The sequence below is a fragment of the Chelonoidis abingdonii genome, chromosome 4, assembly GCF_003597395.2.
Source record: "Chelonoidis abingdonii isolate Lonesome George chromosome 4, CheloAbing_2.0, whole genome shotgun sequence".
Lineage (NCBI taxonomy): Eukaryota > Metazoa > Chordata > Testudines > Testudinidae > Chelonoidis > Chelonoidis abingdonii.
Window position 1 is genome coordinate 87,694,010 of NC_133772.1, and position 17,852 is coordinate 87,711,861.

General features: G+C 41.8%; 1 protein-coding gene across 8 annotated transcripts in view; it reads right to left on the bottom strand.

Moving 5' to 3' along the window:
- Window positions 1–2,460: 2,460 nt before the first annotated feature.
- The window catches only part of MIDEAS (mitotic deacetylase associated SANT domain protein), a 110,234-nt gene continuing 94,842 nt past the window's right edge, over window positions 2,461–17,852 (bottom strand). For all 8 annotated transcript variants that reach the window (XM_075065439.1, XM_075065438.1, XM_075065440.1 and 5 more), the window contains 5 exons: window positions 17,166–17,254; window positions 13,209–13,358; window positions 12,516–12,674; window positions 11,877–12,085; window positions 2,461–10,016 (listed from right to left, as the gene is read on the bottom strand). In XM_075065439.1, the coding sequence (XP_074921540.1) occupies window positions 9,812–10,016; window positions 11,877–12,085; window positions 12,516–12,674; window positions 13,209–13,358; window positions 17,166–17,254 (812 nt within the window). In that variant the 3' untranslated portion in view covers window positions 2,461–9,811. The remainder of the gene's footprint in view (window positions 10,017–11,876; window positions 12,086–12,515; window positions 12,675–13,208; window positions 13,359–17,165; window positions 17,255–17,852) is intronic.

A 17,852-nucleotide genomic window follows, 5' to 3' on the forward strand; every position in this document is an offset into this window, starting at 1 on the left:
GTGCCTCCCTGTTGTGTGTGATAATGAGCAATAGTTTGGCTTAAGGACAATGTATAGAACCTTATATCTTATCCTCCATGTTTGCTCACATCCCTGTCCTAGCTTTATAGCATAAGGCTTTAGTAAAATGGTTTTACTCCTAATCCTCCTTATCCCTTTACCTTTTGTAATAGAAAATGTGACGTGGGCCCAGTCCCACTAGCCCATCACCACTTCCCCTCTCACAGAAAAATCCTCTTTTTAATATTCTGAAACAATTGTAAAATGGTCTGAAAAGCTTACAGAGCCTTGCTGTATTTCTTTAAGTTAATACTGCCTTAGTGGCTCTTGCAAAGCCAAACTTCATACTTACCCATTACCACAAATTTCCTTCCAAGGTCTTGGCTACGTTAGAAAAGGTTTGTTAGGCTAGCTATGGCAATAAATTGTCCTACTGAAGACACAACTTATACCAGTTCCTGGAATGAACTAAGCTCTACTAGCAAAAGCATGTTTTTGCCAGTATAACTCTTCCTAAACTATCGTTGATGGTATAAAAATGTCATTAACCAATATTACTAGATTGACAACATTTTTAAGGACAGCCTTGGCCTTAGTAACCAGCCTAAGTATGGAAAAATACACAAATTAGGTGGGGAAAAGAGTGGGAATAGTTGATTTTAACCAGTTGCTTCCTTTTCTTAAAGGAAGTGGGTCCCATTTTGAGACTTCAAAATTTGATCTCTATGGCCCTTTGTAATGGTCTAAACTTAGCAAAATAAAAAATCTGCATGGTTTAACCACTTCAGGGCTACACAGTCTACTGTTCCAGGCTGACACTGGGCCCATTCTAATGTAGGTCCAGTTTTGACAAATGTCCCATAGACTTTGAGTATATTGTTTAAAAAGCCACAGTGTTTAAGTAAGCACTTTGTTTTGTGATCATTAGCAATTCTGTTCCCTCTAAAACAGTTAAACAAAGTACCACCTGTGCTTCTTTAACTGCTGCCCTTGATTAGAAGCTTCCTTCATTTAGATCCCATCAACATTGGCCCTTTTTCTAACACAGCTTGGCCAATTTTAGTGATGCGCCTGTTTTGGTTACTTTGTTGATTTTAAATAGAATCCAGGCACTTAGATGCAGTGACAATGAGCACTATATAATAGGGTGACCAGACAGCAAGTGTGAAAAATCAGGACAGGGAGTGAGGGGTAATAGAAGCCTATATAAGAAAAGGACCCAAAAATCAGGACTGTCCCTGAAAATCAGGACATCTGGTCACCCTACTATATAACCACCTAACTAACTACAGTAACTAAAGACTATTTTTTAAGCCACAGGAATTATATTTATTAGGCATCACAGCTAAGACACCACCAGCTACAGGCAAAGCTGTGCTGGTTCATCAATTAAAAAAGCTCAAATTCCTTCAAAGAGACATAATGATCTAATTTCTGGATTGAAGAACATGTGTTTATTTCCATGTAGTTATTTGCCAAAATGGAAGAGTTAAAAAAAACAAACCCAAACCTGACACTAATGTAAACAAGCAAATTATGGAGCAATATGTAGTCTGCAGCTGGAATAACTGGGTATTTCTGCATCCTGTGCACTCAAGCATCAAACATGGGAGATGTGTTACTGCTAGTTCTAGGACTGTTGGAGGAAGTTATTCTAGCATGTTTTTTCCAATGCTACCAATTTACTGATCTTTCCTGGATTTCATACTTCAGGCACTTGTCACTGAAATGGAGTCAAGCCACTACCATTTCATCTCCTTTAACACTTGGCATGTAGCTGTGGTTTTAGGAGCTTGTAACGCCAGAAGTAGAATCCTATCACTTATTTACATCTTGGGAGTTGACCTGGAACCACTTTCCATGGGCTTCTGTAATGTGTGCACTAGGCTTTCTAGTTTGCATACATAACCTGAAAGCCTGTAATTTAGAATACCACAATTGGCTCTCTGAAAAGGGTGGGAAAGAATAGTAAACTCCTAGGATCAGTGTGGTGTTAACCAGACAGAGAATCTGAAACCAATTTGGTCCTCCTCTCCCATGCTGGGAGGGTGTTCAGTCTGTCCCGCAGAACTGCATTTTGAATTGTTTTACTGCAAGCCTTCTGACTGCTTCAGAAGCAGTACTGTACAGACTTTTCTTACTGTTAATTGCTTTCCTGGATGTGACGAAGTTGCTGCAGGTCAATATGTTGTCTTAGGAAAAAGGTATATAGAGAAAAATGGAGACAAGCTCTTGAGGATTCCTTGGGGTGACTGGGACTCGCAGGAGCTATTGTGTGTTTTTAGATCACGGATCATACAAGACAAAAGGAGACTGGTAACATGAACTAGAACTGTTGTCTTTGTGTTACATGGACCACATTTAAGAATGCTTCAGACACCATAACAGCTGAGATACAGCCCTTTCCACCGTCTATCTTAAAACAGTCAACCAAAACAACAGAAACTTCAGCTATAAAGCTTATTTTTAAACCTTATTTAATAAAAGGCTTAAAAAGATACAGAGGGACATTAAGTAAATAAGTTACATGGGTACATTACATCACATCAGCAAGATTTCCTTTAGTGTATTAATATCTTATAAAAAGAGCACAAAAAATAAATTCAGTCTGGTCTATCACAACTGTACAGCAAAAAAAAGGTAAATATTTTATATAGATATGTACACTATTTTAATATGTAACAGTCTTGTAAAAGGTGCCCTAAGCAGCAAACACACAGAAAGGCAGTGTCTGCTCATTTGTTAAAATAAAAGTAATATACTTTTTATAATAAAGCATTTATACAGTAATTACAAAGGCTGAGACTGTTCCTGTACAGTACATCACCAAATGTAAATCAGAACAAAAAAGGGTAAAACGCACACAAAAAACCTATTTGTATCAAATTAAGCTACAAGGGGAAAATAATACACTTTGAGAAGCTGGCAAACATGGAAAGAGGTTTTTAAAAATACGCAATTACATTTTATAAAAATATATGCCTTCTCCCAAACCTACGGAGCTGAGATTTTCCAGGCTCAGCTGTTGATGGAAACCCGTTTGAGAAATAATTTTTTTTATTTTATTTTTTTTGACAGCTGGGGATTAGAATTTTGTATTTCTCCCAACAACTGACACAGGAAAGAATGCAGGTGAATGAAGCAGCTGAACCCAAATGGAAAATTTACAAAAAACACGCTACTCATACAAAACAAAGCTGGCAGTATGGACACTGCTTCCTAATCTCTGACAAATTTAATAAACTTCAAAACTGTAGACTGGAGGAGAATACAGTTTGTGTTGGCATGTTAGGGAAAAGAGTGCATGGGAAAATGTTCTAGCTTTTAACTGACAGCAGTAATCAGTAAATTATAGAGCTTTGCTTAGAAGACACTATCCTGGGGCTAGAACATTGACATAATATCAAGTTTTCCTGCTGCAGACAAATACTGAAAGGAAACAAAGCTATTTATGGACATAATCCCCACAATATGTATTTTAAAAGCAAGAGACTTATGTCATTATGATTTTGTAGACCAGTGACGGGTGGAATGGGTACACCAGCTAACAGGCAGAGACATTTGTAAAAAGATGCATTCTGTGTGGCTTAGGAAACACTTGTTTTTGTGTGTCAGCCATTTTATTCTTAATCTTAGTGTACTATAACTACAAGCTTCATCCACTTAAATTCTTAAAATCAATAAATAAAGATCAGCCGCCCAGAAATCTAGTTCGCTAACTTTAAATTTCACATTTCAGCATCATCATAGGGATGAACAGATATTTTTAACAGACACCTTAGGTTCAGATTTCAGTTACCCTTTACCTGCTGTCATATAACTGTGTTTCTACTAGTCTCTAGCTATCAAATGCCACGCTAGTAAACATTTAGCCCTGCACAGCCATTCAAAAAACACTGTGCGCCACTGTAGGCTTTTTCCTTTGTTATTTTGTAGCATCTCGGTAGACTTGAGATACATTTTCCTCAGAGCCAAGTTCTCTCCGAACAGTTTTACCTGTTCAGTCCAGCCTGAAACAGAACTGTATTGAATAAATAAAAATGTGGAATTGCAGCTAAATTGCAACATACCAGAGCTACAGTAGATTTGCATCTCTCCTTATATAACTACAGCTATAGAAACAAACACACGGCTACAAAACTGAAATGCTGTCCCTATGCAGATCACACCAGACAGCAGGTGTAATACTGAGTGCCTATAAAGCCAGGAAAAGTACTGGAAGGCAAACGAGAAGATTTCCCACATGCACCCTGTCAGTACATCTCAATGGCATCCAGTGTCTGGTAGATTCAAATGGGTAATGTTTAAAATATGGCCAAATGGCAAGTAGGTTTACATTCTCACTTTATGTCCAACAGTGAACAGGCTAGTACACTATGTTTACACATGCAGAATTGCAATCTACAAGGGGATTTTGTTTAAACATTGCATTTGTTCCCATAGAAAAGGCTCTCTCTGTTAAGCAACCCACACCCAATGTACTAACTCCACCTATTCCACCTCCACACACACTGAATTAGAACAGTCTGTCAAGCTGCAAAAGGTAGGAGAGAAGAAATCTGCATGGACGAAAAAACAACCAATGCTTGATTCATTAAGATCTAATAAATCCACTAATTTTGTGCATTTAAAAAAAACAAAAACTCTTTCTACAGAGCAAAATCAATCAGCGCCCATGTCTAGATGGATGTCCCCTAGTATAAGAGAAAGAGGTAAAGAAGTTTAAGTAAGGAGCTAGTCTACTGGCTCCTAGAAGTAGATAGTACGAGTGCAAGAACTTGCTATTAATCCCATAAGGAAGACTAAGTCAATGCATAGAGCAATTTCATGATCTGGTTGTTTCACCATGTACTTCCTCACCCCTTCCCCTCCTGACTGACTGCTACCATCATTTGCCATGTCATAGCTGCAACTAGACTGTAAGTTCTTCGTAGCAGTGACTAGACTTTATTTGTTCTTTAAAGCACCAAGCACACTTTGGGAGCACTTTAAAAATACTAAATCATTTTACTCAGGGCATAATCAGGGAAGGAGAGTAAAAAAGAACTGTATTTAATTTCTGTTCAGAAAGGGAGAACAGGCATTTCTGGGCACAATAGATGGTGTGTCCCAGAATCCCTGTCCTATATGGAGGATTTTCCACACCAGAGCAGATTAATGATTCATCTAGTTTGGCATCTTAACCTAGCTTCAGGGGAAGGTAAAGAACCACTCACCTAGCTAACTCTCCCTGTTCTCACTGGGAAAGCAAAAGAACATTTTCTGACCCATACAATTTAATTAGCCGTATCTTAGTTTTCCTAGCTAAGAATTCTAGAGGTTGTGATATTATATAGCCCTTTCTGAAATCCTGCCCATGTATCTGACGCCATGATTCCCAGAGTGGCTACATGCTGTCCTATTTCTTTGTATTTGTTCTAACTGCACTGCCCTTGAATTTTAGGGACTGCTCCCTTGTTCCATTATTATAAGCTTCCCCTTATAACTTTCATAATTTTCAATATCTCAATCAAGCCTCCTCTCCAACACAATGATCCTAGTGATGGCTCACTCTCTCCACCCACGTAAGTCCAGCTGTATCTCCACTTATCTTTGCTTCTTATTTCCGGGCCTTTTTGAGCTCTACTTTATAACAGGACAGAGTACTCCAGGCATTCAATATGATGGTATAATATGTTTGGCATTATTTTCAATCCCTTTTAAAATGCACCCAATCGTTCTATTTGCTTTTTAAACTGCTGCCTTGCTCTCTGTTTCCCAGGGTCTGGCATTTATTAGTGATTTCCAATCTTCTGGAAAGAAGAACTGCCATTTTAAGGGTAAACTGCATTGTAACCTTTTACTGGAATTTACATCCAACCCTGAAAATGGACCATTAGCAGATGTGAAGAATTCATAAGTGACTTATTTTGAGTAGAACATAATACACAGCTACTTGACTTTTTGCTCTCCTTGACACAGCACTCCAAATGTGCAGTTATTTACAGCGCTGCTGGGATAGCACAGAGCATGCAGAGTATGCCCAATTTTCAAATGAAAATATTCTTTATTAATCATTAATATTTAAATTCTTAAGATTTGCTGCTCGAGCTTTTCTTGTGAAAATTATTTGCTTTTGGTTCTCTGCAGTTTGCTAATGAAAAATTAATAGCAGGTGACAGGCCATCTGCTTCCACATTCCAGTCCGGACCAGTTCACACAGTGACAAATAATAGTTATATGATTGCACACGGAGATCTGGATTCTGGACTGGAAGCCAGCTTTTTGACCCCCAAACTGGCATTGGCATAGGCCTAGGCAAGTTACAGAAGCTAAATATGCGAGTGGAAAGAGGGGGCATTTCTTGTCAGTTAAAATGAGTAACATTTAAAAAATAGTAGCCAATTAACAATATTTATTTTTATTATAAAGGAAAAAGCTTCTCTAACTAAGGGAAAGGAGCTGTGCAAAGATGAACAGCTTAAAGAGTAGGGTACCAAATATATGGCTTGAGGACTTAATTTGAGGCAGGTGACAGGCTGGAATCTGACCTATATTAAACTGTAGTTGAACAAGCACAAAGGCATTCTTATCTGAAACTTATCCAGCAGCTTGGAGAGCCTATTGCCAGTCAGCCAGATCAGGGACCGCCTGCTGTCATCTACTGGAACTAGCCAAGCAGCACTGCTCAGGAATGCACAGGCAATTACAGTAACTCATCTGACCACCAGATGCCATTACTGAACTGCACGTGGATCTGATGTGCATTGCACTGGCACCAGAAAAGTGGCAATTCACTGCCATATTTAAAACATTGCATTACGAACTAAAGCTCTTTTGCTCATGCAGTTAAGTGCAACATAAATATCAGCACATGATGCTCCTCCGGAGGTAGGAGTGAGAACTGGCTGCCTGCACGTACAAACGCTTTACAGTACTACGGATGCTTCACTGCAAGGTGTTGTTGCCACTAAATCCAATTTGCCTCTTCAGTTATTCTCACTGGCTCCTGATGAGCTCCCCATTTCTTCTCCCTATACTTATAATGAAGGGCAGAGGCCACGAAAGGAGCCTATTACTCTCTTCTGCAATGGATGCAGCACAAGGAAACAACTGGATTCTTTATAGAGACTAGTGGGTGAGATAATATCTTGTATTGGGCCAACTTCTGTTGGTGAGAGAGACAAGCTTTTGACCCACACAGAGCTCTTCAGAAAAAGAAGAGCTATGTATGGCTCGAAAGCAGTGGTGCAAGCAGAAATCATTTCTTGTTGATACAGCACTCATGGGAGGGACACATGACCTCCCCAAGTGACTCATCCCCCACCCCCACCCCGGGGCCTCCACGCTCGTCCCGTCCCCTCATGCTTAACTACTCACTTTCCCCCCAAATATGTAGTATTCAGTTTGTTTATATGGAATATGGAAGTTGGTTAAGGAGCAATTTCAGCCCATGTATGACTTATTAAAAGACAAAATTTAACTGCTTTATGGTACCCAAACATTGCATTTCAATGGGGGATTCAACTTCCTTTATAGGAACAGAACAGACTCCTGAAACTTTTACCAGCCCACAGAAGTGGTCCATAGTCCTGCAAATAGTCCCACTATCTTTAACAGGACTAAGCAAATGATTAAAGGGTTTACAGGATTAGGTTCCAAGTTTGTAAATTGTTCTGGGTGAAACTGACAATGCCTGAGCTGTCTAATCAGAAGGAGCTTCATTTTAAATAAAGGTGGACAAACGTGTGATAAGTCTTAGCTCCACTGCTAAGGTGAGGAACATGTTTTCAGCAGAGTTCTTGTCAGATTCCTGAGGCACCTGGTTTAAGGCTGTCAGTGTCCTGCATTATATAGCACTTATAGTTCTCTCACCCACAAAGTTGGAAAATAAGGCATTTGTTTTCTTTGTTTTGCTACTCCAGTTCCAGTTAGCAAAATGAATGTTAGACTAGTTTAGCTGCAAAAAGGAATTCTATGTATACTGGGGACAACACCTGATTCCCATCAGGCCGCAGAACTGGGCTGACATCAGAATCCAAACATCCACTGGTCAGTGCAAGCAGAGGCATTTCTCTAATGATTTGGACCTGATGTGATGCAGTGTGGCTGTCATGGATAATTCAGGCCAATGGGGAGCAACAGAATCAAAAACACCTTTTGTCTCCGCATCCCTCCCCTCTTGAAAACTCCTGACCAATGTAACAGCACAATATATATGCTAACCAACTTTGTATTGTGCTGTTAAAGCCATATAAAGAGTGAATGTCCTCCCTAGCTGTGTTCTGCTCCTTTAAGGAGCAGAGTGCAGCTTCATCCACTGGGGGGATGTGTTGCCCCAAGTGTTTCCGGTACCGCATACCCAATAAAAATCTCTTGCTGGTACTGCATACTGCACCCTTGCTTGAAAGCTTGTCTCTCTCACCAACAGAAGTTGGTCCAATACAAGACAGTACCTCACCCACCTTGTCGAATATCCTGGGACCGACACAGCTGCAACTACACTGGATTCTTTAGTTTTATGCAATAAAGGTATGTGAACACTATATATGTATGTACAGACAAATTCTGTGCAATTTTAGCATTCTCAACACTTTGCTTGAATACTAGGCCTAGCTGCCTAGACTTTTGGCTAATGGGGCCATGTCATTGCCAGCTCTGCATGAAGAGTCTACATTTCACTGGTAAGGGGGCCATGATGGGATAGCCCAGCATTCTGTGCTGTCCAATCACATCTGCAAAGGAATGAATGGAAAGACACACAGCTTCTTCAGTGCAACTCTTGTAGGTGGCCATTTAAAGGGATGGGTAAATGGAAAATGGGCATCCTCCTGCATAATGGCCCTTTGTGGAAGGGAGTTAAGAAGCCTAGGAAAGAGAACCAACTCCACTCTTTCCATCTCTGTGAGGCATGCACAATGCAAAAGCTGTGTCTTGGGTCAAGTCTCATTAACAACCTTGCTCCCTTTTGCAATGAGTTAAAGCCAGATGTGATCATTAGAGGCCTTTCAAATTGCACTTGTGAGGAGGCAAATTCTTCTAAAAAGTGACCCAATAACTACTTCGCTTCCAGTACACAGTGTGGCCAGATCTTTTAGGTTTGTGGCTACTCTTATCTCACAGGATGCTATATGTCCTCTACTGAGCTCTTAATGGCACAGGAAACATCAGGCATCCCCTTGCTACAGGAAAATAGAAATCTCTTCTCAGAGGAGAGGGGTGGGGTGAATTGTTCTTCACTCCTCCCCCTCACACTTCCGTCATACAGTGACCTAGGGTATGTTTCATATTTCCACAGACCTTGCTAAGAGCCTAGATAGCACTCGGAGAGGACGATGGGAAGGGCAGTGACAGGCAATTTTCTATGGAAGGAGATCACTACAAAACACTGGGGTCACAGTAACTAAATGCAGACAGTATCAGGGCAGAGCATCTTTTTCTTGCTCAGGTCTGGAAGCCTTTATACTTAAGAGTCTCATTGCCATGATTCTTGGCAAGCACAAGGAGAAAGCCCTGACTGATCCACAGGAGAACTGAATTCCACTCCTGATGACATTGTTCTATTACGTACCTCAGGTGCCTTTATAAATAAAATAGAAATCTGATTTGTAAAAAAGAATATCCAAGTTCACACAAATCTCTTTATCCACTGATTTGGCTCAGTCTATACTGGCAGGGTGAGGTGCAGAATGTGGGATGAGGAAATGGTAGCAATGGACAGAAGCCTAGTATAACTCAGTCCAGATAAGGAAAGTGCAGGAATGGAGGCACACACACCGAGAGAGAGGTGGGGTCCAGCCTTGCTACTCCCTCGACTTCCCCTGGGCTATGACTAAATCTCCCCATCCTCATCCGAGCAGCCACTGCCACTGCTGTCACTGCTGCTGCTGCTCCCTTCGTCACTGCTCTCCTCCCGCTGCGCTGCTGCCACCGCTGCCGCCTCCTCTTTCTCTCGCTGTTTCAATGCTGCTGCCTTCTTCTCCTGTTCCGCGTGGCTCTTCATGTGAGCACTGCGGCTTTTCACCTTGTAGAAGACCCTGCGGAACGTGAAAGTAGAATGAATTATATTGTAAAAATAGAATGGATTAAAGAAATGCTGTATGTACTTTTAAGCAGAAATAAGGAATGTTGAAATACAGGTGTCAGGAAAAGAAACATTATGACATAAACAATGAGTCCACTGAAGCTAATGGTGGAACATTACCCAGAGATTGGTAAAAGTTAGTAAGAAAATTAACTATGTATGTCCAGCCTCAGGTAAACTTGTCAGTTCTGCTTTCTTTGTCTTCTTGTTAAGTTTGTGCCCTTTTTATCTGTATAAAATAAGGTAGTGTGGGTCTTGATGGCACTCACATTATCTGGGTGTATTAGCAGAGCGCTGTGCTAATATAACAGAATGGACTGACAAATTGTGAGACCTGAGTCTGACTTTGACAGGAAGCACACACACATGTACCTGTTTGCTCAGTCTCTCCGTACCTCCTCTTTCCTCTCTTGCCAAAGGGGCTGTTGCATCTCTGGTTTGAATTCAATAGACTACAGAGAAGGATCCTGTATCACCACCAACGTGGAACTAATCCAACTACAACTGCTCTCACTCCCATTCCATATGCAGCGGTGTGGTGCAGTAGATGGGGAACTAACTTAGGACTCAGGAGACCTAGGTTCTGTTTTTGGCAGACAATGTGCTGTACGACCTTGGACCAGTCATTTCATCTCTCTATGCCTTGATTTTCCCTCCCATCCTTTATCTGTCATGTCCGTTTAAATTCTAAGCTCTTGAAGGCAGGCTCCTTCTCTCATTATGGATCTGTACACTGCTGAGCAAGAATACACCCCAGTTTATTACGCACAACTGTAATACAAATAAATAAGCAAGCAAGCAGACAAACAATGACCAGTGCCCTCTTTTTTGCTCTTCTCCCTCTAGGGTCCATGGTTTTTGCCTTTTGTGGTTTCCATTCTCTCTCTAGCCTCTTCTCCCTTGCAATAATTTCTCAATTTTAGTGAACACCCTTAAGACTCTCTTCCTGCTTCTCTGGTGAGGGTCCAGGGTAGAAAGAAAACAGTGTGACTTCTCAAAGCTGTGCTACTTCAGTATCAAGGGCTACTCCATGACCTAGTGGAGAAGTGTCTTACCAGTGCCATCTAAGTGATCCCCCCACACCGTGGAAACCTGTCACCACCACTGGTGATTGAATTAGACAAAGATGTCATTCCTTCTGGTTCTCCTCATCATCCCGCTTCTATATTTAAATGGGGGAGGAACTCCTGGTATGATGAGACTCGTTATTCTTTGGGATTAAGCAATTTAGGCAGCAAACTGAACTTTCTTGGCTGGAGCCAGAGACAGAAAGTAATACACCTATGATACGCACAAGAGACCTGTGTAAATTTAATCAAACCATTTGTTCACCCCTTACCTGGCAGCTGTTGCTATCATAATGATAACGCCCTACATGCTTATAATATTAGTCATCCGAAAAGTTCGTAAAGTGCTTTTTCCACTATACAGGAATCTCTCCACACACCAGTGAAATGTAAACACTGCTGAGGTGGGTCGTTCAGCCATTTAACAGCACACAGCAACATTACAGCATACATTGGGTGGGGAGCGCAGAATGTGATCATCCAAGTTGTAATCTGTTCAGGGCACTTGGGTTAATATGCCCATGATTATGAAAACTACTATGGGACCTTTGATAACCTTGAGTCATTAAAGACCGACTGTTTTTAAGATCTAATCTGAAAGACAGCACCAGTGGTGGTAAGTTGTTCATATTATTGCCACCATTTTCAACAATTTATTGTACATCTCCACAAAAGCTGCTTCTCAAGCTAATGTGCCTTCTGTACAACGTTCCTGTGATTGTCATTGTCAATGCATTTACTCTTACCTGCCACATTTTTTACATGGAAATGTGTTCTCTTGGTTCTGAGCTTTACTGGGTGTGTCCGGTTTTGGCTTTGGTTTCCGTCTCCTTCTCTGCACTGGGGGAGGCAGCTTTTGAGGTTTCACTGCTTCCTTAGGCTTCCTTACAGTCCTGCTGCTGGCTTCTCCTGGGGCATTAGACTCCTCAGTTCTTGAAACAAGGACCTCATTGACCTACATGGCAAAGAGACAGTTGTTAAAGCAAACTGAAAATGGGGCATCTCTGGAATAAAGGCTGCTGGCTGCACTCTGACCCCCCAGTATTTCAATCCAAGCCATCCTTAATGAGAAACACTCTCTGGCATTTCTAGTGCCACTCGTCCTCCTCTCCGAGCATCTGTTCCAGGGCATTGTGTAGGATTTCATCACATTCCTAGTCACCAGCATCAAGTCATATAGAACACCATCTGGACACTGGTAATACTCAGGAGTTATTCCAGTTCCAGCTCCTTCCACCAGGAAAAGTTAAAGCCAAAAATACTTTGTCTGGAACTGTCTATCTTTATTCAACATTTTCCAAACTGTTAAAGGCGGGGGGGGGGGGGGGGGAGACGGTAACAAAGGACGGTGTGGGGAAGCACATGCAGCTCAGTGCAACACTGACCACTTCATTGGCTTGTAGTGTCTGCATGGCCTTGGAAGGCACTGTGCTCTTCCTGTCATCCAACCCTTCCTCCTTCTCAGCCACCTCCTCCATGTGCGTATGTTCCTCACTGTAATTGTCCTTTCTGGGAGGAAGAACACGTGCAAACCTATGGGAACTCTTGACAAGAAGAAATGATAAAGAGACACAGTTAGTATTTTCTTCTTTGACCTTCAGCTCTATGGCAGGTCAAAATAATTATGTGAAAAAGGATAGGAGGCTGAGCCTAGTGAACTGTAAGAGTGCTCGTGTAGCCACATTATGCTGACTGGAGAAAGCGCTCCTGTTGACACAATAAAACCAGCTCAACAAGCGGTGATAGCTATGTCGACGTGAGAGCATCTCTCACTGACCTAGCACTGTGCACACCAGCACTTATGCTGGCAAAACTTATGTCATTCAAGGGGTGTTTTTTTCCATATGCCCGAGCAAAAGTTTTGCCAACATAAGTGGCAGTGTAGATGTGGCCTCAGAAACACAAGAGTTTCTAATCAGACAGTTACTTAAGGAATCTATGCAATAGTTAGGACAATATTTATTATTTCTTGTATATATGTAGCATCAGTAAAATTATAAAGAGTAAACTGTGATTCAGTCCACGAAGTCTGCATTTGGCACCGAAGCCAAAAGCAGGCAAGGGGTTTGGGTGGTTACCTTGATATCAACCTCAGCTTCATCCTTCATAGACTTCTCATTAGTGGCATCCATGTCCCCAAAAATTAAGGTCCCATTCCGACCAATTTTCACTTGTTTTTTGTATGTGTAGTAAAACTCTACACACTGGGCCACCGTCTTGGTTTTTATCTGGTGTTTTAAAAAAAAAAAAAAAAAAAGGAGGGGAGGGGAGAAAAAAAAGGAAAACTCCTTTTAAAGGGTATTTTAATACTCATTAAAGGTGTAATTACAAGTCACTTTACAATGTAATTTTCTTTTCCAACAAAATCTTCCTATTACATGAAAACTGTTTTAAGTTCTTTACACTGTGTTACATTTCCCACAAATCTTTTCTTTGGCCTCCACTGGAATTACTTAGGGCTAGATTCTGGCACCTATACTCACACAGCGCAGCACTTTAGACTGAATAATCCCACAAATTTCAATGGGGCTACTTGCACAATATGGTACTAGTCAACACAAGGATGGCAGAACTGGCACTGAGACCTGGTCTACACAAGGAAATCAGGTTGATATAACTATGTCACTCTGGGGGTTGAAAAATCTACACCCGAGTGACCAGGGCCGGATTAAGGCAGGGGCTTTAGAGGCTGCCGCCCAGAGCCCTGGCTCAAGGGGGCCCCCAAAAAATAAATCACAGGCTGCAATCTCCAACTCCGGGCTGCTAAAAGTCCCACAGTGCAGCAGGGTGGCTCAGGCAGGATGCCTGCATGCTGTGGCCACACGCTGCTCCCAGAAGCAGCTGGCTGCTAGCACCTCTGTGACCCCTGGTGTGTGTGTGGAGGTGGGGGAGGGGAAGAGGCAGATCCGCACGCTGCCCCCACCCTCAACATCATCCCTGCAGCTCCCAATGGGAGCTACAGTTGCGGCACTTATGGCAGTGGGCAGTGCAGAGACACACACTGTCTCCCTCTCAGCAGCTGCTTCCGGGAGCAGCGTGGGGCCACAGCTTGGGAGCTGCCTATAGTAAGTGCCTCCTGGCTGGAGCCTGCAGCTTGGACCCCTCCTCCACCCTCAACCCCCTGCCCCAGATCAGAATCCCCTTCTGCACCCAAACTTCTTCCCAGACCCCGCACCCCCTCTTGCACCCTAGTCCCCTGCCCCAGCCTCCTTATGCAGCAAACTCCCTCCCAGGAAAAATACTTGTATACAGGGGCCCCACAAAAGAGTTAATCTGGCCCTGCGAGTGACACAGTTAAATCAACCTAACCCCTGGTTTAGACGGCATTAAGTTGACGGGAGAATTCTCCTGTCGACCTACCTATCGCCTCTCAGGGAAGTGGAGTCCCTCTGCAGATAGGGGAACCCCTCTGATCAACACAGGTAGTGTCTTCATTGATGTGCTACAGCACTGCAGCTGGAGCAGTGAGACTGTAGGGGTTTATGTGTAGACAAGCCCGAGGATATCCTACACTGCAGGTAAGGGAGTCTCTCTCAACCCAGGTGGACACACGCGGTGTGGATGTTGTGGCTGGAGCTTGGTCTCTCACACTCATGCATTCCCCCGAGCTGCAGACTGAGCTGAAACGTCCAGACTGCTATTTTGAGCTCATTAAGCTCAAGCCCTGGTAATAAGCATCTGTCTACCCAGGTTGGGAGGCTCGCAACCAGCTGCAACGTAGACATACAAAGATAAATGGGCGCTCCCTAAGGAGCAATTGAGTTATCAGGCCTCAACGCAGACTTACAGCTTCCTGGGAGGTATTTAGTTTCCAACAGCATATTAGCTAAGGAACAACCAGAAAGCAAGTCTAAGAGATAGGGGGGAAGGCTTGCAGACCTTTTCATTTCTGTACCCATCTGGGAACACATGATTATCAGCAGACCCAGGAACAATTACATATTTTCTATCTGCGACATATTTGAGAGTTTGGAGGCAGAGTATCAGCTTTTGTTAATGCCTAGGCTTTCATAAGTTAATATAAAGTTTTACATATTTGTTATTTATTCATGAGAAATTTGAAAACTACTCCTGACTTTCTTTTTTTTCCTGAAGCTTTCCCTCCAATGAAAACATCTTCATGATGGGTTAAAATGGAGAGGAGGCATTTACTAAAAGGACACCTTTTACTGTCTCTAATTTTTATAGATCACTGGAAAAAAAACTACCAGATATTTCACCAATCACAAATCCATTTATTACTCCTGTGGGGATTCTGCACCAAAAATTAAAATTTTTGTGCCAAAAAATTAAAAATTCTGCAAAATTCTGCATATTTTGTCAAAATAATACAATATAATCAAATCAGTTTCAGTTGTTTTGGTAATTTATTTAAACTACAATACAGAAAAAAGTCACAATAACTATTCAACATTTCCTAAACACATGAAAGTTGACTTACAAACACTTCGTAACTAATACCCTGCATTACGTTATAATCCTGGATTTTCCTTTAAATTACATTGCAGAACGCCAAACAGCAAAAAAGTAGAACGTCATTTTAAATTGCTCAGAGACTTCCACAGATAAAAGTCATACAGTTTTGCTCATCATTGTCATGAACCTGGCTGGGTACTTTGGGAAGTGCTTGCTTCTGATTGTCCTGACTTTTTATTGACTGCTTGGTAAATGTTTTATTTGCCCTCAAACTCTTTTTTTTCTTTTCTTTTTTTAAAGGGTAAGTACAATAAATCCTGGGCTGTAATCTAATCCTATTGTGCCACTTTGGCGTAGGAAAAAAGTGAGAAAGCACATAAATCTTCCTAGTTGATTCCCTTGCTGTGATTTATAATAAGGCTCTCTGGCATATAATAATCACTCCAGCAATGTAGGTACTTTAACCTTTTACAGGTTTTATGCTCCTAGAGGAATCGATTGAGAATGGAAACAGTTAATGAACAACAGGAACATTAACAATATTACTACACAGGCAGGCTGCTACATTTCTGCCTGCAGGAAAAAGCCTTCCTCATCCATGATAAAAAGACCTGTCCCTCCACACCCCTGGTGAGCCACAGTAGCAAGTGAGAGGGACAGTGGTCTATACTACGCTAATCATTGTCATGATCAGTGGTCTACACTACGCTGTTAAACCGATTTTAACAGTGTTAAATCGATTTAACGCTGCACGCGTCCACACTACACTGCTCTTTATATCGATTTAAAGGGCTCTTTAAATCGATTTCTGTACTCCTACAAAACGAGATGAGTAATGCTAAAATCGATATTACTATATCGGAATAGTGTTAGTGTGGACGGAAATCGACATTATTGGCCTCATTATTTTACAGTAGCTACCCACAGTGCACTGCTCCAGAAATCGATGCTAGCCTCGGACCATGGACGCACACCACCGAATTAATGTGCCTAGTGTGGACACGCACAATCGACTTTATATTATCTGTTTTATAAAATCGGTTTAAGCTAATTCGAATTTATCCTGTAGTATAGACGTAGCCAGAGTTTCTCTTGCTTGTTGGCAAGCAAATGCATGCCCAGCCCCTCCCCATGATGGTGATCATCTCCCCCACAAGCATGCCCACCCAACCCCTCTCCCCCTGCAGTCATTTGCATATCTGAGGCTGCTCCAGGGCCAGGCACATTGGAACTGACTCATTGCCTGGGCTACTGGGGAAAAGGCGCATGTCCTCCTGCAGATTTCTTTTGCATTTTTCTGCACAGGGGGCACAGAAATATGTGGGCCACATGAATTCTGCACCTCTGCAAGGGAACAGAATTTTGTCAGGAGTAATCTATGGGCCATTTTACCACAATGGGAATTTTTCCCATTCAGTTTTGTAACTGGGCTACTTGAGTGTTACTGGAGCACTACCCTCACTTTATAAATATATTCTGTGTAACTGATCTGTGCCCTGGGCTAAATGAGAGAGATTGGATTGATTAATGTGGGGGGGGAGGGGGGTGGAAATCAATAAGTAGCACTATGTTTTTAATGTGTTTTCTATGTGTGTTAAGTAATTGGCAGAGTAACTTACAAGTTTCTGGACCAGGAAAAAGTCTTTCTTGTAGATTGCAATGCCTTTGTTGAAAAGTTTCTTCTCATCAACTTTCCACCTGTCTGATCCTATAAGTAAAGAAGTTTAAACTGAAACCTATTTCATTTCAAGCTTTTAGTCTTCTAGTTGTTTTTTCTTTAGGTTTCCTTTAAATAAAATCAGCCCAAACTATACGTAGTTCATGACACATCTGAAGTAGTCTCAGTACAATAACACTCTTGCACCTCCAACAAGAAAACACACAATCCAGAATGTCCCTTAGCCCTCCCACATTCTTTCTTTATCCACACAGCCACAGTGGAAAGTACTCTGGTCATGTCAAAGAGCTGTTGTACTTGTAATATGAACAGATGTGTAATTTTTGTGCACTAGAGATGGAGCTATTGAGCTTCTCTCTACCCTCACCAGTACACAAGGTCTCCCAGGGTTACTTAGGGCCATCCTCAGTCACGAAAGATACTATCTTGCAATTGGTTATATATTGGAGTGAGGGTACATACAGATACAGCTGCATCGGACATTGCAGTTTTGCTTCCACAGAGGAAACAATGAGATACAATAACCTGCTAGTGTCTGAACTCTCTAAGGTCCTACTATAAGCAGCATAGGTTACTAGCGACTGGAAATTCTCCCACTAATACTCTCTCTCATTTCCCTGCTATGAAT